Source organism: Lucilia sericata, unplaced genomic scaffold (assembly GCF_015586225.1).
Source record: "Lucilia sericata isolate MDLA Ls3-8-SP2 unplaced genomic scaffold, ASM1558622v1 Contig000595F_arrow, whole genome shotgun sequence".
Lineage (NCBI taxonomy): Eukaryota > Metazoa > Arthropoda > Insecta > Diptera > Calliphoridae > Lucilia > Lucilia sericata.
In genome coordinates this window covers 77,224-103,885 of record NW_023994602.1, presented here as the reverse complement: position 1 = coordinate 103,885, position 26,662 = coordinate 77,224, and the positions used below count along the sequence as shown (strand labels likewise).

General features: G+C 30.8%; 1 protein-coding gene across 1 annotated transcript; it reads left to right on the top strand.

The window, feature by feature from the left end:
* The first annotated feature begins 20,508 nt into the window (after positions 1–20,508).
* LOC119606506 (transmembrane emp24 domain-containing protein bai) lies at positions 20,509–21,695 on the top strand. The gene is made up of 5 exons (XM_037960039.1): positions 20,509–20,822; positions 20,880–21,000; positions 21,082–21,152; positions 21,219–21,345; positions 21,406–21,695. The coding sequence occupies exons 1-5, from the start codon at positions 20,643–20,645 to the stop codon at positions 21,525–21,527; spliced, it is 621 nt and encodes a 206-aa protein (XP_037815967.1). The 5' UTR covers positions 20,509–20,642; the 3' UTR covers positions 21,528–21,695.
* The last annotated feature ends 4,967 nt before the right edge of the window (positions 21,696–26,662 follow it).

Genomic DNA, 26,662 nt, shown 5'->3' with positions numbered 1-26,662 from the left:
TTTATATATTTTAAAATCTTTCTGAATCGATTAACGAGCAGTGTTTGTTAAAACTAACAAAACAATTCGCAAACGTTTTTACAATATACACAACTTTTCATCTTTGTTTAATCGTTTTGTACATAAGCAAAATAAAGCAAATTCTTTTTGGCCGAGAAAGAACGAAAACAAAACAATTTGTTTTCAGTCATTTCCTTGCTTTTATTTACCATTGTGCCATTTGGAATTGGTACTGGATCTCTAGAAATGCAGTTGATCAATTTAAAAAGTAAAGCTTTGGTTACGGAAAATTGTCAAAGTTTAAAAGCCATTTGATAGAGTTAGGTAAAAAGCCAACTAACAAATGAATGTTTAGAGTCGTTTGTGAAACTTTCTAAAGCCATACAAACCTATCTCTACAAACCTTGTTCCATGTATTGTAAGAAAATGTTTAATTCTTTAAATTTTTAATTGAAAAGTTCAGTATAAACGAATGGGGCATCATGAGCGCTCCTACGAAGTGCCATTAGGTAAGATGTAAATCATGATCGTAGTTAGTTAGTTTGAAAGGAGGATGTACATATATACATCAAATCCGAAGAAATACACCTAGGCCTCTATCGGGCCTGTTGTACGCTCCTTAACCAGTGCCTCGGGTTGGAATCGAACCCACCACCTCCGGTCTACCAGACTAGAACACTAACCACTAACCCACCGGAGGCCACTGATCCTACATTTTGAAGTTTTCATGTTTTTCGAATTAAAACATATTTTTTGAAAATTGAATGTATCGTAATTAATTAATTAATTAATAATGTGGAGAGTTTGGATACAGTTAAATACTAGAAACTTGGTCTATTTGAAAACTTCAATATTGGGTGTTGGTTGGTAGTATCAATTCGGAACCCATCTTATTAAATTTGGTACAGATATTTTTGTTTATATAAATTTGTTTATGACGAATTTCACAACTATGCTGGTATTATTAAGCCTGTTATGAGCGTTAGTCATTTTCCGAAGTAGACCTTATAAAAGGGGATTGGTCAATTATGTTCGGATCCTCTTAAAATTTGGTCGAGAAATTTTGTTCTTATAAAACTTGTTTGTGTCAAATTTCGTCGCTTACTGCTATTATTAAGTCACTTAGGAGCGATAGGGTAATTTTCTAGTGGTGATCTTATATGGTGGTAGGATCAATTATGAGTCGATAGTCACCAAATTTGGTAAAGAGATTTTTGTTCTTGTTTGTATTGAATTTCGTCATAATACAGTTATTAATAGGACAGTTATGAGCGTTAAAATCAAATTTGGAAGATAGATATTGGTTCTTATAAAAGTTGTTTATTTTGAATTTCGTTGAAATATTGCTACTGTTAAGTCAATTATGATCGTTAGTCATTTTCTGAAAAGGACCTTATATTGGGGTTGGTAAAATATGGTTCGATGTCCGCAATACATCACAATATAATTTCTGTATGCATAAAAAAACTTTATCTTGATTGCCGCCAAATTAATATATTACTTTATGCTGTATTAGCTGCGTCATCAATTTTCGTTATTTTTACATTTCCTGATATACTTCGAAAAGCCTTTTAAATTATAACACTGTCGCCCTACTCTAATAAACTTCTATATTTTTAAAAAATGATTTTTAGAAAGATTCCTTGAAGAATGTCCTGTAGATAATAAAATCAAGAAGTGAATTCATAAAGTATTTCGTCATATGAAATCCAAAAAGCCCTAAGTTACAAGAAGCAAAAAACCGTTTTTGTTTTGCTTACGGAGATATGAAACTTACGCCCTTGAGAATTTTTTTCTGAAACACAAAAGGGCGTAAGTTACATTAAAAATAGTAAGTTTTAACATTTTCAACTAAATTCAAATCGGGGTTTGTTGGTCAAATAGGCCGAAACATGGAAGTCATAAGGCTTTTTTGTTTTCATCAAGATTTCCTGAAATTGGAATTTTTCTTTGAAAAAATTCTAAAATTGTTAAAATAATCTCTATATTACAAGGATTAGCTAAAAGTGCCATTTTTGTTTTATTTGATGCCAATTTATAACATTTCACAGTTTCGAAGTAATTTTAGAACATAACCTTTTATAATTTCTTTGATAAGGACACTGATTTTAATTGTAGGAGTGTAAAATTTAGCAGGAACATGTATTTTGATACGGTGCGTAATAATCAATCAAAAAGTCGATTTTGATTTTTTTGTAACTTAGGGCTTTTTGGATTTCATATGAAGATTTGTAAAGTTTTAATAAACAAAAATGTTGTGGCTCTTTTAAAACATATGTTTTGTAAACTGTAAATTTTGGCTCTTCCGACTCAAAAGTTTGCCGACCCCTGTCCTAGACACATTGCAGTGTTGCATAAGCAAATCTTGTTCGAAAAAATACTTTTTCGACATGTTTTAAATCAAATCTAGTAGATTAACTAGATTTGGATGCGTCAAAAATGTATGGGAAATCTACATGATTTCAACTAGTTTTGCCCAAATCAACTAGATTTGCTCAAAACGCCTCAGTGGAAACATAGCATTAAAAAACATTAAAAGAAAGATCAAAATGACGCGTGGTATGTAACTTGCAGCTCATAAAGCGCGAAAAGTTTTAAAAGCTTGTAAGCTCGAAAAGTTTGAAAAGCGTAAAACGCGTTGTCGCCTCAAGGTGGAAGTACACAACACGCGTTGAGGCGGCAACGCGTTTTACGCTTTTCAAACTTTTCGCGCTTTACAAGCTGCAAGTTATACACGTCATTTTGATCTTTCTTTTAATGTTTTTTAAAACGCGTTACAAACTACAGTGTGTAACTTGTTAAATGAAAACACACTATTTCAACTTTTTTTGACAGAAGTGTTGTGTACTTTCACCTTAAAGGCTAGACCATGATAAAATAAACAGGTATATGCAATCGAACTGCTGATTATTTTTGTTATACGTAAGTAGTACAGCTTATTTGCCAAAATTTGTTTTTGTCTATTTGAAGTGACAGTTATAATAATTAATTTGAATTTAAAAAAATTTAAAACATAAAAATTTTAAATTGTGCAAACAAATTTATAAAAAACATATATATAATAAATATATTTGAGGCCAAAGTGATAAATTTGAAATGATTGTTGCCTGCTGCCTTTGTAAAAAAGGCAAAGCCTGGATGAGAAAGGGCGATTGAAGTGGTCAGAAATATGCCAAAAAACATTATATCCCAGCACCCGTATATCTGTGGACCATTTTCGTGCTTCCCACATAATAACGGCTGGACGAAAGCTGTTGCTAATGCCTACGGCATCAGGATATGCAAATAATTGTATGAACTTAATGCTTAAAATATATTAACTTTTATTTTATGACAAAATCTTTAAAATTTAAGAGATATCTAAAAAAATTGTTACTAGATGTGACTTATAAGTTTACGTAATAAAGGCGAATTGTAACGAAAAATTTTGGACATTTATACATTCTTCACAATAAGAGCTTGATGTTGTAACAGTTCGACCACAAAGTATACAGAGGTGTCACTTATGACATTTAAAAAGTCCAAAATCAGAATAGGTATATAAAATACAGCTAAAAAAAATCATTGAAATCGTTTTGTACGAAAGAGAGGGAAATAGTTTTTTGCTCGTGACGCCTCTGTATACCCTGTGGTTCGACTGTGACCGATAGTTCTTTCTTGGGGAAAAAACTTTAGGTTGAGAATCTTTGACCGGGGCGAATGTCCAATTGTCGTGGGAACGATAAGAGCTTGTTTGTTTTCGTTGGTTGTCATACAAAACAAAATTACATTAGAAAAACAAGACCTAAACACAATTAAATAACTCCACTTACTCCAGGTATGTATATGTTTCCTTCTTATAACTGCAATTCTTACCCATTTACAGATTAATTACGTCGGATGGCATTATTTTTAGTTTTATTAAAACAAATGTTTTTCTTATTTCAAAAACAAACGTCAAAATTTTTTTTGTTTTTATTTCAATCAGTTGAGTTTGACATTTGTACAAAAACAAAATACATGTTGTTTTTGTATTGTCGTAGTGATGCATATACCTGTTTAGTGTACGCTGGGCTAGACATAGTAGGGTTCTATAGTTAAAAAGAAATGTCGACTTTTTGCATTTAATTAAAAGTTGACTTTTTTCATTTTATGAAAAGTCGGTTTTTCGACTTTTCCATTTAATTATAAGTGACTTTTAATACCCGTTAATAAAACAACCTTTTGATAAAACAGCAAACCCTAACAGCTGTTTTTGATTGTTGTGTGGTGAGTTTCTGTAAAAACGTAAACAAAACAAATTATTATTAGACATATTTATTTTGTGCTAAGAAAAATTTATGTACAAATTATTATTAGACATATTTATTTTGTGCTAAGAAAAATTTATGTATTTTAATAATGTTTTATAGCCAGTGCAAGTGTTCTTATATAATGTGCAATTCTATATTCCATGACTGGTTGATAGAGTCACGGAATCCATCGGAGATCAACCTAAAAAATGAAAAAGGGGTGGCTTTAACTTCTTGTTCCGTTCATATGGGGCAAGATTCGAGCCTCATCGTATCAGTTCGCCAGATACCTCATTTGTGTATATTGCAGGGTCCTGGTACCCAACACAGCCTTATTGTAAACGGTCTCATAATAACACTTAGATCTTTTCTTCATTCTACAACTATGCAAGAATACAGCTATGACATATTAATGCTTTAAGTACTGCATGACTATCAACCTAAAATCTTACAAGAGACCGGCGAACAATGTGATCCCCTATAGTTCCGTCAAGTCTTTCAAGATCGCTAAATCACCACTTGTGAGACACAACCCATCAAGGAGTCAAGGAACGTTTTACACCGTTTGTAACACATCGAAATATTGGTCTAATGTCCATAAAAGTATATGCTGGGATCTTATTACAGTCTAAGACCATCTAGCCAATATTTGCCAAAATAATTTTAGTTGATGGAGTTTTTTATTGAAAATGGACAATATCGGTATACGATAAACTCATCAGGGAGTCATCGTTTGTAACACATCGAAATATTGGTCTAAAATCCATAAAAGTATATACTGGGATCTTAGCCAATATTTGCCAAAATATATTTAGTTGACGGAGTTTATTATTGAGCTTCAATATTCCAGTATAACGAGGAAAAACGACAAAAACAAGTTTTATAGGAACTAAAATCTTTTTGCCAAATTTTATGAGGATCGCTTCATATTTGACACTGCTCTCAGGAAATTATTTTACAAGATTTATAAGTTCCAAAACATTTCTGGGTTGGTCCAAAATTGACCCTACCCCCATATAAGTTCCCCTTCAGAAAAAGATATTAACTCCAATAATTGTAATAGAAATACCAATATAGTAAAGAAATTCCACATAAAAAATAAGTCAAAATCGTTTTGTCAAATTTAAGGGGATCGGTCCATAATTTAACCTATCCCCGATATAAGGTCCACCTCGGGAAATTAATACCGCTCATAACTAGCTTAAAAATGTATATCTATAAAATTCGACATGACAACTTTTATATGAAACAAAATGTATCTGTTGAATTTTGTAAGGGTCGGTCCACAGTTGACCCTAGCTAAAATCGCTAACAGATTATGCCATCCGATTTCTACACTTCCAACCGTTAGTAGTTATATATAATTTTCTATATATGGCTATAGTCATATTTTTTGTAAAAAAAAGTTTGTTGTTGTAGTACACACCCTAGAACGATGAAATCCGGAAAAAAATTTATGCCATCCGATTTTCACACTTCCAACTTAAAGTTCTATATAGGTTTCTATTGTGCACAAGATCGTCCGATAGCAGTTATATATCATTTTATATATACGGCCATAGTAACATTTTTTGTAAAAAAAAAGTTTGTTGTTGGAGTACATACCCTAGAACGATGAAATCAGGAAAAAAATGTATGCCATCCGATTTCTACACTTCCAACTTAAAGTTCTATATTGGTTTTTATCGTGCACAAGATCGTCCAATAGCAGTTATATATCATTTTCTATATACGGCCATAGTAACATTTTTTGTAAAAAAAAAGTTTGTTGTTGTAGTACACACCCTAGAACGATGAAATCCGGAAAAAAATGTATGTTATCCGATTTCTACACATTCAACTTAAAGTTCTATATATGTTTTTATCGTGCACAAGATCGTCCGATAACAGTTATATATCATTTTATATATACGGCCATAGTAACATTTTTTGAATGTTTTTTATTAAAAGGATTTGTTCCTTTCCACATTTATATACATATTTTAATTGATCAAAAATAATTTTTTTAAAGTAAATCATGAAAATCAATTTTTTTGGATCTTTTCCACGTGCATAAACACATATTGAAAATGTAAATATTGTAAACGAGTTTTTGCGTCTTTTCCACGTGCACAAACACATATTTGTAAACAAAAAAAAACTCACCACACCAAAAAAAATTTTTATTTTGATAAAACAGCTGTTACGGTTTGTTTTATTTTTCGTCGGGTTGTTTTCTTTATGTGCGTACACAAATACCCGTTAATAAAACAACCTTTTGATAAAACAGCAAACCCTAACAGCTGTTTTTGATTGTTGTGTGGTGAGTTTCTGTAAAAACGTAAACAAAACAAATTATTATTAGACATATTTATTTTGTGCTAAGAAAAATTTATGTACAAATTATTATTAGACATATTTATTTTGTGCTAAGAAAAATTTATGTATTTTAATAATGTTTTATAGCCAGTGCAAGTGTTCTTATATAATGTGCAATTCTATATTCCATGACTGGTTGATAGAGTCACGGAATCCATCGGAGATCAACCTAAAAAATGAAAAAGGGGTGGCTTTAACTTCTTGTTCCGTTCATATGGGGCAAGATTCGAGCCTCATCGTATCAGTTCGCCAGATACCTCATTTGTGTATATTGCAGGGTCCTGGTACCCAACACAGCCTTATTGTAAACGGTCTCATAATAACACTTAGATCTTTTCTTCATTCTACAACTATGCAAGAATACAGCTATGACATATTAATGCTTTAAGTACTGCATGACTATCAACCTAAAATCTTACAAGAGACCGGCGAACAATGTGATCCCCTATAGTTCCGTCAAGTCTTTCAAGATCGCTAAATCACCACTTGTGAGACACAACCCATCAAGGAGTCAAGGAACGTTTTACACCGTTTGTAACACATCGAAATATTGGTCTAATGTCCATAAAAGTATATGCTGGGATCTTATTACAGTCTAAGACCATCTAGCCAATATTTGCCAAAATAATTTTAGTTGATGGAGTTTTTTATTGAAAATGGACAATATCGGTATACGATAAACTCATCAGGGAGTCATCGTTTGTAACACATCGAAATATTGGTCTAAAATCCATAAAAGTATATACTGGGATCTTAGCCAATATTTGCCAAAATATATTTAGTTGACGGAGTTTATTATTGAGCTTCAATATTCCAGTATAACGAGGAAAAACGACAAAAACAAGTTTTATAGGAACTAAAATCTTTTTGCCAAATTTTATGAGGATCGCTTCATATTTGACACTGCTCTCATATAAGGTTCCTCTCAGGAAATTATTTTACAAGATTTATAAGTTCCAAAACATTTCTGGGTTGGTCCAAAATTGACCCTACCCCCATATAAGTTCCCCTTCAGAAAAAGATATTAACTCCAATAATTGTAATAGAAATACCAATATAGTAAAGAAATTCCACATAAAAAATAAGTCAAAATCGTTTTGTCAAATTTAAGGGGATCGGTCCATAATTTAACCTATCCCCGATATAAGGTCCACCTCGGGAAATTAATACCGCTCATAACTAGCTTAAAAATGTATATCTATAAAATTCGACATGACAACTTTTATATGAAACAAAATGTATCTGTTGAATTTTGTAAGGGTCGGTCCACAGTTGACCCTAGCTAAAATCGCTAACAGATTATGCCATCCGATTTCTACACTTCCAACCGTTAGTAGTTATATATAATTTTCTATATATGGCTATAGTCATATTTTTTGTAAAAAAAAGTTTGTTGTTGTAGTACACACCCTAGAACGATGAAATCCGGAAAAAAATTTATGCCATCCGATTTTCACACTTCCAACTTAAAGTTCTATATAGGTTTCTATTGTGCACAAGATCGTCCGATAGCAGTTATATATCATTTTATATATACGGCCATAGTAACATTTTTTGTAAAAAAAAAGTTTGTTGTTGGAGTACATACCCTAGAACGATGAAATCAGGAAAAAAATGTATGCCATCCGATTTCTACACTTCCAACTTAAAGTTCTATAGAGGTTTTTATCATGCACAAGATCGTCCGATAGCAGTTATATATCATTTTATATATACAGCCATAGTAACATTTTTTGTAAAAAAAAAGTTTGTTGTTGTAGTACACACCCTAGAACGATGAAATTCGGAAAAAAGGTTTGTCATCCGATTTCTACACTTCCAACTTAAAGTTCTATGTAGGTTTTTATCGTGCACAAGATCGTCCGATAGCAGTTATATATCATTTTATATATACGACCATAGTAACATTTTTTGTAAAAAAAAAGTTTGTTGTTGTAGTACACACCCTAGAACGATGAAATCCGGAAAAAAATGTATGCCATCCGATTTCTACACTTCCAACTTAAAGTTCTATATAGGTTTTTATCGTGCACAAGATCGTCCGATAGCAGTTATATATAATTTTATATATACGACCATAGTAACATTTTTTGTAAAAAAAAAGTTTGTTGTTGTAGTACACACCCTAGAACGATGAAATCCAGAAAAAAATGTATACCATCCGATTTCTACACTTCCAACTTAAAGTTCTATATAGGGTTTTATCGTGCACAAGATCGTCCGAAAGCAGTTATATATCATTTTATATATACGACCATAGCAACATTTTTTGTAAAAAAAAAGTTTGTTGTTGTAGTACACACCCTAGAACGATGAAATCCGGAAAAAAATGTATGCCATCCGATTTCTACACTTCCAACTTAAAGTTCTATATAGGTTTTTATCGTGCACAAGATCGTCCGATAGCAGTTATATATCATTTTATATATACGGCCATAGTAACATTTTTTGTAAAAAAAAAAGTTTGTTGTTGTAGTACACACCCTAGAACGATGAAATCCGGAAAAAAATGTATGCCATCCGATTTCTACACTTCCAACTTAAAGTTCTATATTGGTTTTTATCGTGCACAAGATCGTCCAATAGCAGTTATATATCATTTTCTATATACGGCCATAGTAACATTTTTTGTAAAAAAAAAGTTTGTTGTTGTAGTACACACCCTAGAACGATGAAATCCGGAAAAAAATGTATGTTATCCGATTTCTACACATTCAACTTAAAGTTCTATATATGTTTTTATCGTGCACAAGATCGTCCGATAACAGTTATATATCATTTTATATATACGGCCATAGTAACATTTTTTGAATGTTTTTTATTAAAAGGCATTCTGTAACGATATAATCCCAAATATATTTATATTTTATCAGATTTGTTCCTTTCCACATTTATATACATATTTTAATTGATCAAAAATAATTTTTTTAAAGTAAATCATGAAAATCAATTTTTTTGAATCTTTTCCACGTGCATAAACACATATTGAAAATGTAAATATTGTAAACGAGTTTTTGCGTCTTTTCCACGTGCACAAACACATATTTGTAAACAAAAAAAAACTCACCACACCAAAAAAAATTTTTATTTTGATAAAACAGCTGTTACGGTTTGTTTTATTTTTCGTCGGGTTGTTTTCTTTATGTGCGTACACAACACGCTAACTTGTTAAATGAAAATACACTATTTCAACTTTTTTTGACAGAAGCCTATAACGCGCTGCCGCGTATAACGCGTGTTGTGTACTTTTACCTTTAGTATTTTATAAATAGTCGACTTTTTCCGACTTTTCGATTTTTTTCGACTATTTTTTTACTTTTTTCGTGTTTTTCCAACTATTTTAGAGTTTTTGATTTTTTTCCACTTTTTTAAAATTTTCGACTATTTTTGACTTTTTTGATACCCGTTAATAAAACAACCTTTTGATAAAACAGCAAACCCTAACAGCTGTTTTTGATTGTTGTGTGGTGAGTTTCTGTAAAAACGTAAACAAAACAAATTATTATTAGACATATTTATTTTGTGCTAAGAAAAATTTATGTACAAATTATTATTAGACATATTTATTTTGTGCTAAGAAAAATTTATGTATTTTAATAATGTTTTATAGCCAGTGCAAGTGTTCTTATATAATGTGCAATTCTATATTCCATGACTGGTTGATAGAGTCACGGAATCCATCGGAGATCAACCTAAAAAATGAAAAAGGGGTGGCTTTAACTTCTTGTTCCGTTCATATGGGGCAAGATTCGAGCCTCATCGTATCAGTTCGCCAGATACCTCATTTGTGTATATTGCAGGGTCCTGGTACCCAACACAGCCTTATTGTAAACGGTCTCATAATAACACTTAGATCTTTTCTTCATTCTACAACTATGCAAGAATACAGCTATGACATATTAATGCTTTAAGTACTGCATGACTATCAACCTAAAATCTTACAAGAGACCGGCGAACAATGTGATCCCCTATAGTTCCGTCAAGTCTTTCAAGATCGCTAAATCACCACTTGTGAGACACAACCCATCAAGGAGTCAAGGAACGTTTTACACCGTTTGTAACACATCGAAATATTGGTCTAATGTCCATAAAAGTATATGCTGGGATCTTATTACAGTCTAAGACCATCTAGCCAATATTTGCCAAAATAATTTTAGTTGATGGAGTTTTTTATTGAAAATGGACAATATCGGTATACGATAAACTCATCAGGGAGTCATCGTTTGTAACACATCGAAATATTGGTCTAAAATCCATAAAAGTATATACTGGGATCTTAGCCAATATTTGCCAAAATATATTTAGTTGACGGAGTTTATTATTGAGCTTCAATATTCCAGTATAACGAGGAAAAACGACAAAAACAAGTTTTATAGGAACTAAAATCTTTTTGCCAAATTTTATGAGGATCGCTTCATATTTGACACTGCTCTCATATAAGGTTCCTCTCAGGAAATTATTTTACAAGATTTATAAGTTCCAAAACATTTCTGGGTTGGTCCAAAATTGACCCTACCCCCATATAAGTTCCCCTTCAGAAAAAGATATTAACTCCAATAATTGTAATAGAAATACCAATATAGTAAAGAAATTCCACATAAAAAATAAGTCAAAATCGTTTTGTCAAATTTAAGGGGATCGGTCCATAATTTAACCTATCCCCGATATAAGGTCCACCTCGGGAAATTAATACCGCTCATAACTAGCTTAAAAATGTATATCTATAAAATTCGACATGACAACTTTTATATGAAACAAAATGTATCTGTTGAATTTTGTAAGGGTCGGTCCACAGTTGACCCTAGCTAAAATCGCTAACAGATTATGCCATCCGATTTCTACACTTCCAACCGTTAGTAGTTATATATAATTTTCTATATATGGCTATAGTCATATTTTTTGTAAAAAAAAGTTTGTTGTTGTAGTACACACCCTAGAACGATGAAATCCGGAAAAAAATTTATGCCATCCGATTTTCACACTTCCAACTTAAAGTTCTATATAGGTTTCTATTGTGCACAAGATCGTCCGATAGCAGTTATATATCATTTTATATATACGGCCATAGTAACATTTTTTGTAAAAAAAAAGTTTGTTGTTGGAGTACATACCCTAGAACGATGAAATCAGGAAAAAAATGTATGCCATCCGATTTCTACACTTCCAACTTAAAGTTCTATAGAGGTTTTTATCATGCACAAGATCGTCCGATAGCAGTTATATATCATTTTATATATACAGCCATAGTAACATTTTTTGTAAAAAAAAAGTTTGTTGTTGTAGTACACACCCTAGAACGATGAAATTCGGAAAAAAGGTTTGTCATCCGATTTCTACACTTCCAACTTAAAGTTCTATGTAGGTTTTTATCGTGCACAAGATCGTCCGATAGCAGTTATATATCATTTTATATATACGACCATAGTAACATTTTTTGTAAAAAAAAAGTTTGTTGTTGTAGTACACACCCTAGAACGATGAAATCCGGAAAAAAATGTATGCCATCCGATTTCTACACTTCCAACTTAAAGTTCTATATAGGTTTTTATCGTGCACAAGATCGTCCGATAGCAGTTATATATAATTTTATATATACGACCATAGTAACATTTTTTGTAAAAAAAAAGTTTGTTGTTGTAGTACACACCCTAGAACGATGATATCCAGAAAAAAATGTATACCATCCGATTTCTACACTTCCAACTTAAAGTTCTATATAGGGTTTTATCGTGCACAAGATCGTCCGAAAGCAGTTATATATCATTTTATATATACGACCATAGCAACATTTTTTGTAAAAAAAAAGTTTGTTGTTGTAGTACACACCCTAGAACGATGAAATCCGGAAAAAAATGTATGCCATCCGATTTCTACACTTCCAACTTAAAGTTCTATATAGGTTTTTATCGTGCACAAGATCGTCCGATAGCAGTTATATATCATTTTATATATACGGCCATAGTAACATTTTTTGTAAAAAAAAAAGTTTGTTGTTGTAGTACACACCCTAGAACGATGAAATCCGGAAAAAAATGTATGCCATCCGATTTCTACACTTCCAACTTAAAGTTCTATATTGGTTTTTATCGTGCACAAGATCGTCCAATAGCAGTTATATATCATTTTCTATATACGGCCATAGTAACATTTTTTGTAAAAAAAAAGTTTGTTGTTGTAGTACACACCCTAGAACGATGAAATCCGGAAAAAAATGTATGTTATCCGATTTCTACACATTCAACTTAAAGTTCTATATATGTTTTTATCGTGCACAAGATCGTCCGATAACAGTTATATATCATTTTATATATACGGCCATAGTAACATTTTTTGAATGTTTTTTATTAAAAGGCATTCTGTAACGATATAATCCCAAATATATTTATATTTTATCAGATTTGTTCCTTTCCACATTTATATACATATTTTAATTGATCAAAAATAATTTTTTTAAAGTAAATCATGAAAATCAATTTTTTTGAATCTTTTCCACGTGCATAAACACATATTGAAAATGTAAATATTGTAAACGAGTTTTTGCGTCTTTTCCACGTGCACAAACACATATTTGTAAACAAAAAAAAAACTCACCACACCAAAAAAAATTTTTATTTTGATAAAACAGCTGTTACGGTTTGTTTTATTTTTCGTCGGGTTGTTTTCTTTATGTGCGTATACCCGTTAATAAAACAACCTTTTGATAAAACAGCAAACCCTAACAGCTGTTTTTGATTGTTGTGTGGTGAGTTTCTGTAAAAACGTAAACAAAACAAATTATTATTAGACATATTTATTTTGTGCTAAGAAAAATTTATGTACAAATTATTATTAGACATATTTATTTTGTGCTAAGAAAAATTTATGTATTTTAATAATGTTTTATAGCCAGTGCAAGTGTTCTTATATAATGTGCAATTCTATATTCCATGACTGGTTGATAGAGTCACGGAATCCATCGGAGATCAACCTAAAAAATGAAAAAGGGGTGGCTTTAACTTCTTGTTCCGTTCATATGGGGCAAGATTCGAGCCTCATCGTATCAGTTCGCCAGATACCTCATTTGTGTATATTGCAGGGTCCTGGTACCCAACACAGCCTTATTGTAAACGGTCTCATAATAACACTTAGATCTTTTCTTCATTCTACAACTATGCAAGAATACAGCTATGACATATTAATGCTTTAAGTACTGCATGACTATCAACCTAAAATCTTACAAGAGACCGGCGAACAATGTGATCCCCTATAGTTCCGTCAAGTCTTTCAAGATCGCTAAATCACCACTTGTGAGACACAACCCATCAAGGAGTCAAGGAACGTTTTACACCGTTTGTAACACATCGAAATATTGGTCTAATGTCCATAAAAGTATATGCTGGGATCTTATTACAGTCTAAGACCATCTAGCCAATATTTGCCAAAATAATTTTAGTTGATGGAGTTTTTTATTGAAAATGGACAATATCGGTATACGATAAACTCATCAGGGAGTCATCGTTTGTAACACATCGAAATATTGGTCTAAAATCCATAAAAGTATATACTGGGATCTTAGCCAATATTTGCCAAAATATATTTAGTTGACGGAGTTTATTATTGAGCTTCAATATTCCAGTATAACGAGGAAAAACGACAAAAACAAGTTTTATAGGAACTAAAATCTTTTTGCCAAATTTTATGAGGATCGCTTCATATTTGACACTGCTCTCATATAAGGTTCCTCTCAGGAAATTATTTTACAAGATTTATAAGTTCCAAAACATTTCTGGGTTGGTCCAAAATTGACCCTACCCCCATATAAGTTCCCCTTCAGAAAAAGATATTAACTCCAATAATTGTAATAGAAATACCAATATAGTAAAGAAATTCCACATAAAAAATAAGTCAAAATCGTTTTGTCAAATTTAAGGGGATCGGTCCATAATTTAACCTATCCCCGATATAAGGTCCACCTCGGGAAATTAATACCGCTCATAACTAGCTTAAAAATGTATATCTATAAAATTCGACATGACAACTTTTATATGAAACAAAATGTATCTGTTGAATTTTGTAAGGGTCGGTCCACAGTTGACCCTAGCTAAAATCGCTAACAGATTATGCCATCCGATTTCTACACTTCCAACCGTTAGTAGTTATATATAATTTTCTATATATGGCTATAGTCATATTTTTTGTAAAAAAAAGTTTGTTGTTGTAGTACACACCCTAGAACGATGAAATCCGGAAAAAAATTTATGCCATCCGATTTTCACACTTCCAACTTAAAGTTCTATATAGGTTTCTATTGTGCACAAGATCGTCCGATAGCAGTTATATATCATTTTATATATACGGCCATAGTAACATTTTTTGTAAAAAAAAAGTTTGTTGTTGGAGTACATACCCTAGAACGATGAAATCAGGAAAAAAATGTATGCCATCCGATTTCTACACTTCCAACTTAAAGTTCTATAGAGGTTTTTATCATGCACAAGATCGTCCGATAGCAGTTATATATCATTTTATATATACAGCCATAGTAACATTTTTTGTAAAAAAAAAGTTTGTTGTTGTAGTACACACCCTAGAACGATGAAATTCGGAAAAAAGGTTTGTCATCCGATTTCTACACTTCCAACTTAAAGTTCTATGTAGGTTTTTATCGTGCACAAGATCGTCCGATAGCAGTTATATATCATTTTATATATACGACCATAGTAACATTTTTTGTAAAAAAAAAGTTTGTTGTTGTAGTACACACCCTAGAACGATGAAATCCGGAAAAAAATGTATGCCATCCGATTTCTACACTTCCAACTTAAAGTTCTATATAGGTTTTTATCGTGCACAAGATCGTCCGATAGCAGTTATATATAATTTTATATATACGACCATAGTAACATTTTTTGTAAAAAAAAAGTTTGTTGTTGTAGTACACACCCTAGAACGATGAAATCCAAAAAAAAATGTATACCATCCGATTTCTACACTTCCAACTTAAAGTTCTATATAGGGTTTTATCGTGCACAAGATCGTCCGAAAGCAGTTATATATCATTTTATATATACGACCATAGCAACATTTTTTGTAAAAAAAAAGTTTGTTGTTGTAGTACACACCCTAGAACGATGAAATCCGGAAAAAATGTATGCCATCCGATTTCTACACTTCCAACTTAAAGTTCTATATAGGTTTTTATCGTGCACAAGATCGTCCGATAGCAGTTATATATCATTTTATATATACGGCCATAGTAACATTTTTTGTAAAAAAAAAAGTTTGTTGTTGTAGTACACACCCTAGAACGATGAAATCCGGAAAAAAATGTATGCCATCCGATTTCTACACTTCCAACTTAAAGTTCTATATTGGTTTTTATCGTGCACAAGATCGTCCAATAGCAGTTATATATCATTTTCTATATACGGCCATAGTAACATTTTTTGTAAAAAAAAAGTTTGTTGTTGTAGTACACACCCTAGAACGATGAAATCCGGAAAAAAATGTATGTTATCCGATTTCTACACATTCAACTTAAAGTTCTATATATGTTTTTATCGTGCACAAGATCGTCCGATAACAGTTATATATCATTTTATATATACGGCCATAGTAACATTTTTTGAATGTTTTTTATTAAAAGGCATTCTGTAACGATATAATCCCAAATATATTTATATTTTATCAGATTTGTTCCTTTCCACATTTATATACATATTTTAATTGATCAAAAATAATTTTTTTAAAGTAAATCATGAAAATCAATTTTTTTGAATCTTTTCCACGTGCATAAACACATATTGAAAATGTAAATATTGTAAACGAGTTTTTGCGTCTTTTCCACGTGCACAAACACATATTTGTAAACAAAAAAAAACTCACCACACCAAAAAAAATTTTTATTTTGATAAAACAGCTGTTACGGTTTGTTTTATTTTTCGTCGGGTTGTTTTCTTTATGTGCGTACACAACACGCTAACTTGTTAAATGAAAATACACTATTTCAACTTTTTTTGACAGAAGCCTATAACGCGCTGCCGCGTATAACGCGTGTTGTGTACTTTTACCTTTAGTATTTTATAAATAGTCGACTTTTTCCGACTTTTCGATTTTTTTCGACTATTTTTTTACTTTTTTCGTGTTTTTCCAACTATTTTAGAGTTTTTGATTTTTTTCCACTTTTTTAAAATTTTCGACTATTTTTGACTTTTTTGATACCCGTTAATAAAACAACCTTTTGATAAAACAGCAAACCCTAACAGCTGTTTTTGATTGTTGTGTGGTGAGTTTCTGTAAAAACGTAAACAAAACAAATTATTATTAGACATATTTATTTTGTGCTAAGAAAAATTTATGTACAAATTATTATTAGACATATTTATTTTGTGCTAAGAAAAATTTATGTATTTTAATAATGTTTTATAGCCAGTGCAAGTGTTCTTATATAATGTGCAATTCTATATTCCATGACTGGTTGATAGAGTCACGGAATCCATCGGAGATCAACCTAAAAAATGAAAAAGGGGTGGCTTTAACTTCTTGTTCCGTTCATATGGGGCAAGATTCGAGCCTCATCGTATCAGTTCGCCAGATACCTCATTTGTGTATATTGCAGGGTCCTGGTACCCAACACAGCCTTATTGTAAACGGTCTCATAATAACACTTAGATCTTTTCTTCATTCTACAACTATGCAAGAATACAGCTATGACATATTAATGCTTTAAGTACTGCATGACTATCAACCTAAAATCTTACAAGATACCGGCGAACAATGTGATCCCCTATAGTTCCGTCAAGTCTTTCAAGATCGCTAAATCACCACTTGTGAGACACAACCCATCAAGGAGTCAAGGAACGTTTTACACCGTTTGTAACACATCGAAATATTGGTCTAATGTCCATAAAAGTATATGCTGGGATCTTATTACAGTCTAAGACCATCTAGCCAATATTTGCCAAAATAATTTTAGTTGATGGAGTTTTTTATTGAAAATGGACAATATCGGTATACGATAAACTCATCAGGGAGTCATCGTTTGTAACACATCGAAATATTGGTCTAAAATCCATAAAAGTATATACTGGGATCTTAGCCAATATTTGCCAAAATATATTTAGTTGACGGAGTTTATTATTGAGCTTCAATATTCCAGTATAACGAGGAAAAACGACAAAAACAAGTTTTATAGGAACTAAAATCTTTTTGCCAAATTTTATGAGGATCGCTTCATATTTGACACTGCTCTCATATAAGGTTCCTCTCAGGAAATTATTTTACAAGATTTATAAGTTCCAAAACATTTCTGGGTTGGTCCAAAATTGACCCTACCCCCATATAAGTTCCCCTTCAGAAAAAGATATTAACTCCAATAATTGTAATAGAAATACCAATATAGTAAAGAAATTCCACATAAAAAATAAGTCAAAATCGTTTTGTCAAATTTAAGGGGATCGGTCCATAATTTAACCTATCCCCGATATAAGGTCCACCTCGGGAAATTAATACCGCTCATAACTAGCTTAAAAATGTATATCTATAAAATTCGACATGACAACTTTTATATGAAACAAAATGTATCTGTTGAATTTTGTAAGGGTCGGTCCACAGTTGACCCTAGCTAAAATCGCTAACAGATTATGCCATCCGATTTCTACACTTCCAACCGTTAGTAGTTATATATAATTTTCTATATATGGCTATAGTCATATTTTTTGTAAAAAAAAGTTTGTTGTTGTAGTACACACCCTAGAACGATGAAATCCGGAAAAAAATTTATGCCATCCGATTTTCACACTTCCAACTTAAAGTTCTATATAGGTTTCTATTGTGCACAAGATCGTCCGATAGCAGTTATATATCATTTTATATATACGGCCATAGTAACATTTTTTGTAAAAAAAAAGTTTGTTGTTGGAGTACATACCCTAGAACGATGAAATCAGGAAAAAAATGTATGCCATCCGATTTCTACACTTCCAACTTAAAGTTCTATAGAGGTTTTTATCATGCACAAGATCGTCCGATAGCAGTTATATATCATTTTATATATACAGCCATAGTAACATTTTTTGTAAAAAAAAAGTTTGTTGTTGTAGTACACACCCTAGAACGATGAAATTCGGAAAAAAGGTTTGTCATCCGATTTCTACACTTCCAACTTAAAGTTCTATGTAGGTTTTTATCGTGCACAAGATCGTCCGATAGCAGTTATATATCATTTTATATATACGACCATAGTAACATTTTTTGTAAAAAAAAAGTTTGTTGTTGTAGTACACACCCTAGAACGATGAAATCCGGAAAAAAATGTATGCCATCCGATTTCTACACTTCCAACTTAAAGTTCTATATAGGTTTTTATCGTGCACAAGATCGTCCGATAGCAGTTATATATAATTTTATATATACGACCATAGTAACATTTTTTGTAAAAAAAAAGTTTGTTGTTGTAGTACACACCCTAGAACGATGAAATCCAGAAAAAAATGTATACCATCCGATTTCTACACTTCCAACTTAAAGTTCTATATAGGGTTTTATCGTGCACAAGATCGTCCGAAAGCAGTTATATATCATTTTATATATACGACCATAGCAACATTTTTTGTAAAAAAAAAGTTTGTTGTTGTAGTACACACCCTAGAACGATGAAATCCGGAAAAAAATGTATGCCATCCGATTTCTACACTTCCAACTTAAAGTTCTATATAGGTTTTTATCGTGCACAAGATCGTCCGATAGCAGTTATATATCATTTTATATATACGGCCATAGTAACATTTTTTGTAAAAAAAAAAGTTTGTTGTTGTAGTACACACCCTAGAACGATGAAATCCGGAAAAAAATGTATGCCATCCGATTTCTACACTTCCAACTTAAAGTTCTATATTGGTTTTTATCGTGCACAAGATCGTCCAATAGCAGTTATATATCATTTTCTATATACGGCCATAGTAACATTTTTTGTAAAAAAAAAGTTTGTTGTTGTAGTACACACCCTAGAACGATGAAATCCGGAAAAAAATGTATGTTATCCGATTTCTACACATTCAACTTAAAGTTCTATATATGTTTTTATCGTGCACAAGATCGTCCGATAACAGTTATATATCATTTTATATATACGGCCATAGTAACATTTTTTGAATGTTTTTTATTAAAAGGCATTCTGTAACGATATAATCCCAAATATATTTATATTTTATCAGATTTGTTCCTTTCCACATTTATATACATATTTTAATTGATCAAAAATAATTTTTTTAAAGTAAATCATGAAAATCAATTTTTTTGAATCTTTTCCACGTGCATAAACACATATTGAAAATGTAAATATTGTAAACGAGTTTTTGCGTCTTTTCCACGTGCACAAACACATATTTGTAAACAAAAAAAAACTCACCACACCAAAAAAAATTTTTATTTTGATAAAACAGCTGTTACGTTTTGTTTTATTTTTCGTCGGGTTGTTTTCTTTATGTGCGTACACAACACGCTAACTTGTTAAATGAAAATACACTATTTCAACTTTTTTTGACAGAAGCCTATAACGCGCTGCCGCGTATAACGCGTGTTGTGTACTTTTACCTTTAGTATTTTATAAATAGTCGACTTTTTCCGACTTTTCGATTTTTTTCGACTATTTTTTTACTTTTTTCGTGTTTTTTCCAACTATTTTAGAGTTTTTGATTTTTTTCCACTTTTTTAAAATTTTCGACTATTTTTGACTTTTTTGTACTATTTTCGATTTTTCGACTTTTTCCGACAAAAAGTCGATTGTTCGATTATTCCAAAGTCGATTTTTTATAGTAAAACATCAGAAAATCTGGTAACAGTAAAAATCGCTAGAAAATCGCAAAACTAGAAAAGTATTTTTTAGGTTGCTATAGATGAACAATAGCTAAGTTAGCATCAATGCCAGCTAAGAAAACAAATCGGCCACCTCATCTCTTCTGTCAGTTTTTTCTACTTTTTATTGTGGCGAAAAGAATTTTTATAAAGCAATTTTAGAAAATTTATTCAGATAAAATGAAAGTAATCGCAGCTTTTCTCCTTTTATTGTGTGCATTAATAAGTTATGTGAATTGTGTCATGTTTCACCTGACGCCAAACACACAAAAATGTCTCAAAGAAGATATACAGGCCAACCAACTGGTAATGGGCGAATATGAGGTTTCTGATGTACCCGGACAAGTGATCGATTATATTGTAAGTAGTATTTGCTAAACTGTAGACTTTAATAATAATTATTTACGTATTTTTTAGGCACGAGATACTAAAGGTCATATTTTGTCACAAAAGGAGCATATAACGAAAGGAAAATTCAGTTTTATGTCTGAAGTTTATGATACTTATGAAATTTGCTTTATTTCTAAGGTTCCACCACGTAAGTAATAAAAAATATATACTTTATACATAAAATATATCTACTACATATGATGATTGAAAATTATTAAAAAAATTATAGACCAACGAGGCATTGCTCAAGAAGTATCACTGGTAACTAAGAAAGGTGTCGAAACAAAGAGCTACGAAGGTGTACGTATAATGTCAATTGTGATAAAAATTTGCGCTCAATGTAGGTTTTTTTTTTAAATTTTTTAGATAGCTGAAGCCTCAAAAATAAAGCCCTTAGAAGTCGACTTGAAACGTTTAGAAGACTTGTCTGATTCTATAGTTAGAGATTTTGCATTAATGCGTAAACGTGAGGAAGAAATGAGAGATACTAATGGTATGTTTAAATCTATAAAAAGATAAATTAGAGTATTTATACTTCATTTTTTTTTTTCAGAGAAAACGAACAGCCGGGTTTTGTTCTTTAGTATTTTCAGTATGTGCTGTCTTTTGGGATTGGCAACATGGCAAGTCCTCTATTTGCGCAGATATTTCAAAGCTAAAAAACTAATTGAATAGATTATTATGATATCGTATATTTCTGTTCCGAGTGGATCGTATAATTTTCGGCCAGAAATGGTAAAATCTCTGGTCTATGGTCACCTTATTAATTTCATTTAAAATAGTATTCACTATTCTCGTCTTACCATTTAAATTAAATAAATGTTTCTTAATTTTATGACGCTATTTTTTATGTTTAATTTTCGATAGACCCGCTTCACCTTCGATAAATCTTGGCGAATACTATTATTACACAATGAAAAAATTTAAGTAAACAAAAAAATTGTTACACTTGGATTTTTATAAAAATAAATTATGAATGTACAATTATTTTCAGTAAAATAAGTAAATTTTTTCTTGTCTGTTAATTTCCTTTCATAAAAAGTTAAATCGTGATATAAATCAAAAGGATTTTTAATAAAATGTGAAAATATCGAAATATCCATATGTTTAATAAATAAATTTTATATTCATTTTAATCCATGGTAAATTTGTGCGAAATACTAAAAAATTGCACAAACTATTTGTCTTAAATATCCATCTATTTTATCAATTACAGGGAACTTTTTACTAATCAATTGAGAGTACAAACATCCCACAATTGTAAATAAAAGAAGTAAGAAAGTATAGTCGGGCGTGGCCGACCATATGATACCCTACACCAGTTATAAATATTAAATGTGATTTATTTTTCATAATATCGCATTTATCTTCAATATTCCCTTGTTCCGATACATTTAAGCAATTTATGGATGAAAAACTAATTTTCTGAAAGAGGCTTTATATGGGGGCTAGGGGCAAATATGGACCAAGCCCGATAAAATTTTGTGAATATATTTATATTTACATAATATTTTATTGTGCTGAATTTCATCGCGATATTTGTGTTTATAAGTTAATTTGGGACATTCAAGTAATTTTCTGAAGGGGACTTTGTATGGGAGCTAGGGTCAAATGGGGCCCGATCTTTATGAAATTTGGCAGGGTTATCAAGACTTCTATAAAACTTAGTTGTGCCGTATTTTATCGATACATCTGTATATTTAACATAATTATGAGCTCAGAAGCCCTTTTCGGGGGGTTCTGTTCTATGGGGGCTAGGTGAAATAATGGACCGATTTTAACCATTTTCAATAGGCTTCGTCCTTGGGTCAAATAAAACGTGCGTGCCAAATTTCATCCAATTATCTTGAAAATTGCGACCTGTAGCTTGCGCACAAGGTTTACATGGACAGCCAGCCAGCCAGACGGACGGACATAGCTTAATCGACTCAGAAAACGATTCTAAGCCGATTGGTATACTTTAAGGTGGGTCTAGGACGAATATTTTTATATGTTACAAACATCAGCACAAATCCAATATACCCTCCCCACTAAAGTGGTGTAGGGTATAATTATTAAAACTCGATTTTATCATATATATCTTAATTTTTGACAACTTTCCATGGTAGTGGTTTGGTCACATTTCTATAAAGATCATTATATATTTCTTATACGACAATAGTAGAGACCTACACGGTATTATAAGTTCCCAATATTGACTGATAAAAAATAATATGTACAGTGAATCAATTAAGTAATTTGCCTATGTAAAATTTTATAAATTTTAAGAAAAAACTTTATCTGAACAATTATTTCTAGCAAAATAAAGCAATTTGCTTGTTGTATTTTTTAAAGAATATCTTATATTTTAATTTTCTATTATAAAAAGTAAAATCGTGATATTAATTAACGAGATTTTTGATAAAAGGTGGACGTATTGTTAATTTTTAAGGTCAATAAAGTATTTTGCTTTTTTAGGTTTTTTGTTCATTTTTTTAATATTGCTGCATTATTTTATAAAATTTAATATTTTTATTACTCCTATATATTAGAATAACATTTTTTAGATATTTTAGTAGTGGAACGACTAAGTTTGGACATTTCTTAACCGATTTATTATCCTATATGCCTATAAGAATTTTTCAATATTTGACTTAACATGAAATCTATCGTTTCTTTGATTTAATTTCGAAAATAATAAGTAATTTTGAATTGGATACATGATATATTAGGAAATCAATGGATTTGGATCTAGAAAAAAATATTAGTGGGGTATAAATCTATAGATTATAATAAAAATAATCTGGGATTTTGGTCATTTTGTATTGATAAAAAAAAACTACATTGCGGAAACCCCATCTATTTGGGAAGTACTGTGTGAATTTTATTTAGAGTTGTATAATATTGATTCTTATTCAATAAAGCTAACACTAAGTACCATCCTAGTCACTCTAAGTATGGGGATATCACCGTATACCACTATAGAACTATTAGAATTTTGATATTCTACGTCATATTTTGAATGCATTATTTTATAAATAAAATACAGTAGGCGTAGCTGGATTTGGATAGTTATTCTTGATTTGGGTCCTAACTATATATAAGTGTATGTATTAGCTGAAAAATATTGCTTTTGTGGATCTTAGGTTAGATACAAGTCGCTCTCCTTTGGCAGTTAAAGATTTTTAAAAACAACTTAGTGCGTTTTTTTCATAATTCTTTGTGTTATTTCATCAATTACTATATTTTATATTTTTAAATGGTTGATTAAACATCTCATAATTGAATTTCATTGATTTTTACTTGTTCTAAAAATCTAAACTAATTTTTTATATTGGAACTGCCTCATTATTTCCCTTTAAACATTTTTAACGCAAATAACTACACAGTTTCACACAATAAGGATATGATTTTTGAAAATTACAATTGAAAAATACTTAACACGTGTCCTTTTAACAATAAAACAATAAATTCCAAAAAGCAATTAAAAAATAATTTGAAAACCCCAACGAAATTAACTGGAAACTTCAATATGCAAAATACTTTATTGACGTGCTAATTCTAATGAAAAATAATAAAATGCAACAACAAATGCACTAAAATTTTTATTTTAATATTTTTTTCTTGGTTTTCCCATTCTACACAATCTCTATTTTCAATTGGAAAACATAAATTTACTTTTTACCTGTTTTTTTTTTTGGATTTTATTTATGAACAAAAAACAAAATTTTCTTAAAAAAGGTAGGCAAAAAACTTTGATTGATTCACTGTATATAATTTGTATTTTTCATAAAAAGTTAAATCGTGATATAAATCAAAGAGATTTTTAATAAAATGTGAAAATATCGAAATATCCATATGTTTAAGAATTTATAAATATTTAGCATATGATATAAACTGTCGTTTCTCGGCTTTTATTTCAAAAATAATAATTTGTGTACCTAAAAGGGCCCATACACAACACCAGCATGCTGGCACAATAATTTGATTGAGCTTTCATGTTCGGACCATATATCACACCAGCATGCTTGCACAATATTCATTTTTAGAAATTTTGTGTGGTAAAGGTCGTTGCGAATAATACAAATATTTGCAAAGAACTGACCTATTTTGTTTACCGCAAGCCTGAATGGGGCCCATACACAACACCAGCATGCTGGCACAATCAAGTGATTGTGCAAGCCGATTGAACGTGAATGGGGTTGTGGTGCGATTGTGTCATCTGATTGTGTGATATCAAAATTAATTTGATATTTTTGTGATTGTACCAGCATGCTTGTACTGTGTATGGGGCAATTTACTCATTCAAATACAATTTTTTGAGCAATAATCATAGTTTGTCTATGAAATCTAAAAGAAAAATATTTTGGGGATAATTGTTATATGCCTACGGATCGGTTTCACGCATTCGGTAAAGAATATAGGTCAGTTCTTGGCAAATATTTGTATTATTCGCAACGACCTTTACCAAACAAAATGTCTAAAAAATTAATATTGTACAAGCCTGCTGGTATGATATATGGTCCGAACATGAATGCTCAATCAAATTATTGTGCCAGGTGGTGTGCATGCTGGTGTTGTGTATGGACCCTTTTAGAGTTCTTTCTAGATTGTATTTGAACTTTGAAGAAGATAAATGTGGATTTCAATGTATTTCCTTGTGTACAAGTCGTTTCCCTTTGGCAGTCAAAACAAAATGTCTAAAAAATTAATATTGGGTTGTATTTTGTTTTGTGTAGAATAAGAATACACTAAAATGAAATAAATTTCTTCAACAATGGATGAAAAATATACAAAAACATAAAATTTTGATTTTTAAAACAGTAATAGTCCTAAAAACCATTAAAAGAGAGGTCAAAATGACGCGTGGTGTGTAACTTGCCGCTTATTAAGCACGAAAAGTTTGAAAAGCGTTAAACGCGTTGCCGACCCAACGCGTGTTGTGTACTTCCACCTTAAGAAGTGAAACGCTGTCAAAAAGTACCTAAGTCTACTGTCAGTCGGTACCTAACCACAAAGTATACAGAGGCGTCACAGCAAAAAATATATTTGTCTCTTTTGCACGATACCATTTCAACTTGTTTTGTTTTGGTCTTATTTTTTGGGTTTCTTTTAAATTTTCTTATTATGTGTAAGTAAATTATTAGTTAATTGCTGTAAAAAATATAAAATAAAACATCATAATATGTATATATTTAATAAAACACATAATTTATAAGCAGTTAAAACTTTTCAAAATTTTGCACATAATTTATTTTTATTTTGTTTATTTTCTTTTGCTTTGTTATTCTGTTTACAAAATAGCTTTATATAGTGTTGTTTGTTTTAACGCACTGTGTGTATTAAACCCAAAATTTAGTTTTCTCTGTCTACCGAGACCATTTCAAAAAAAGCTGATTTTAGTGTTTTTGAACTGTCAAATTTTACACCTCTGTATACTTTGTGACCTAACTGTAAGAATATATTAGTAGAATTCTAAAGCCAACATAGTTGCAAAAAGTCGGATTTAAAAATATTGAAGAAAAATATTACATTTAAATTTTTATTTTAAAAAATTTCATTAAATATTTTGCAACATAATTTGTCTATAAACATTTTAGAAGAATGTATGTTGGCTTTTTAATCTGCAATATTGAAAAATTAAATAATTTATTTGAAATATTTTTTCTTGTACCATACGAAAATTTACAACATTGTCTTTTTTCAATTTTAATTTCAACAACAAAAATTTAATGTCAAAAAAATAAAAAATATTTTTTTTTGTTTGTAAAAAATGGATTCTTTTCGGGTTATTAAATGTATTTAAATTGTGCAAAAAATAATAAAATATA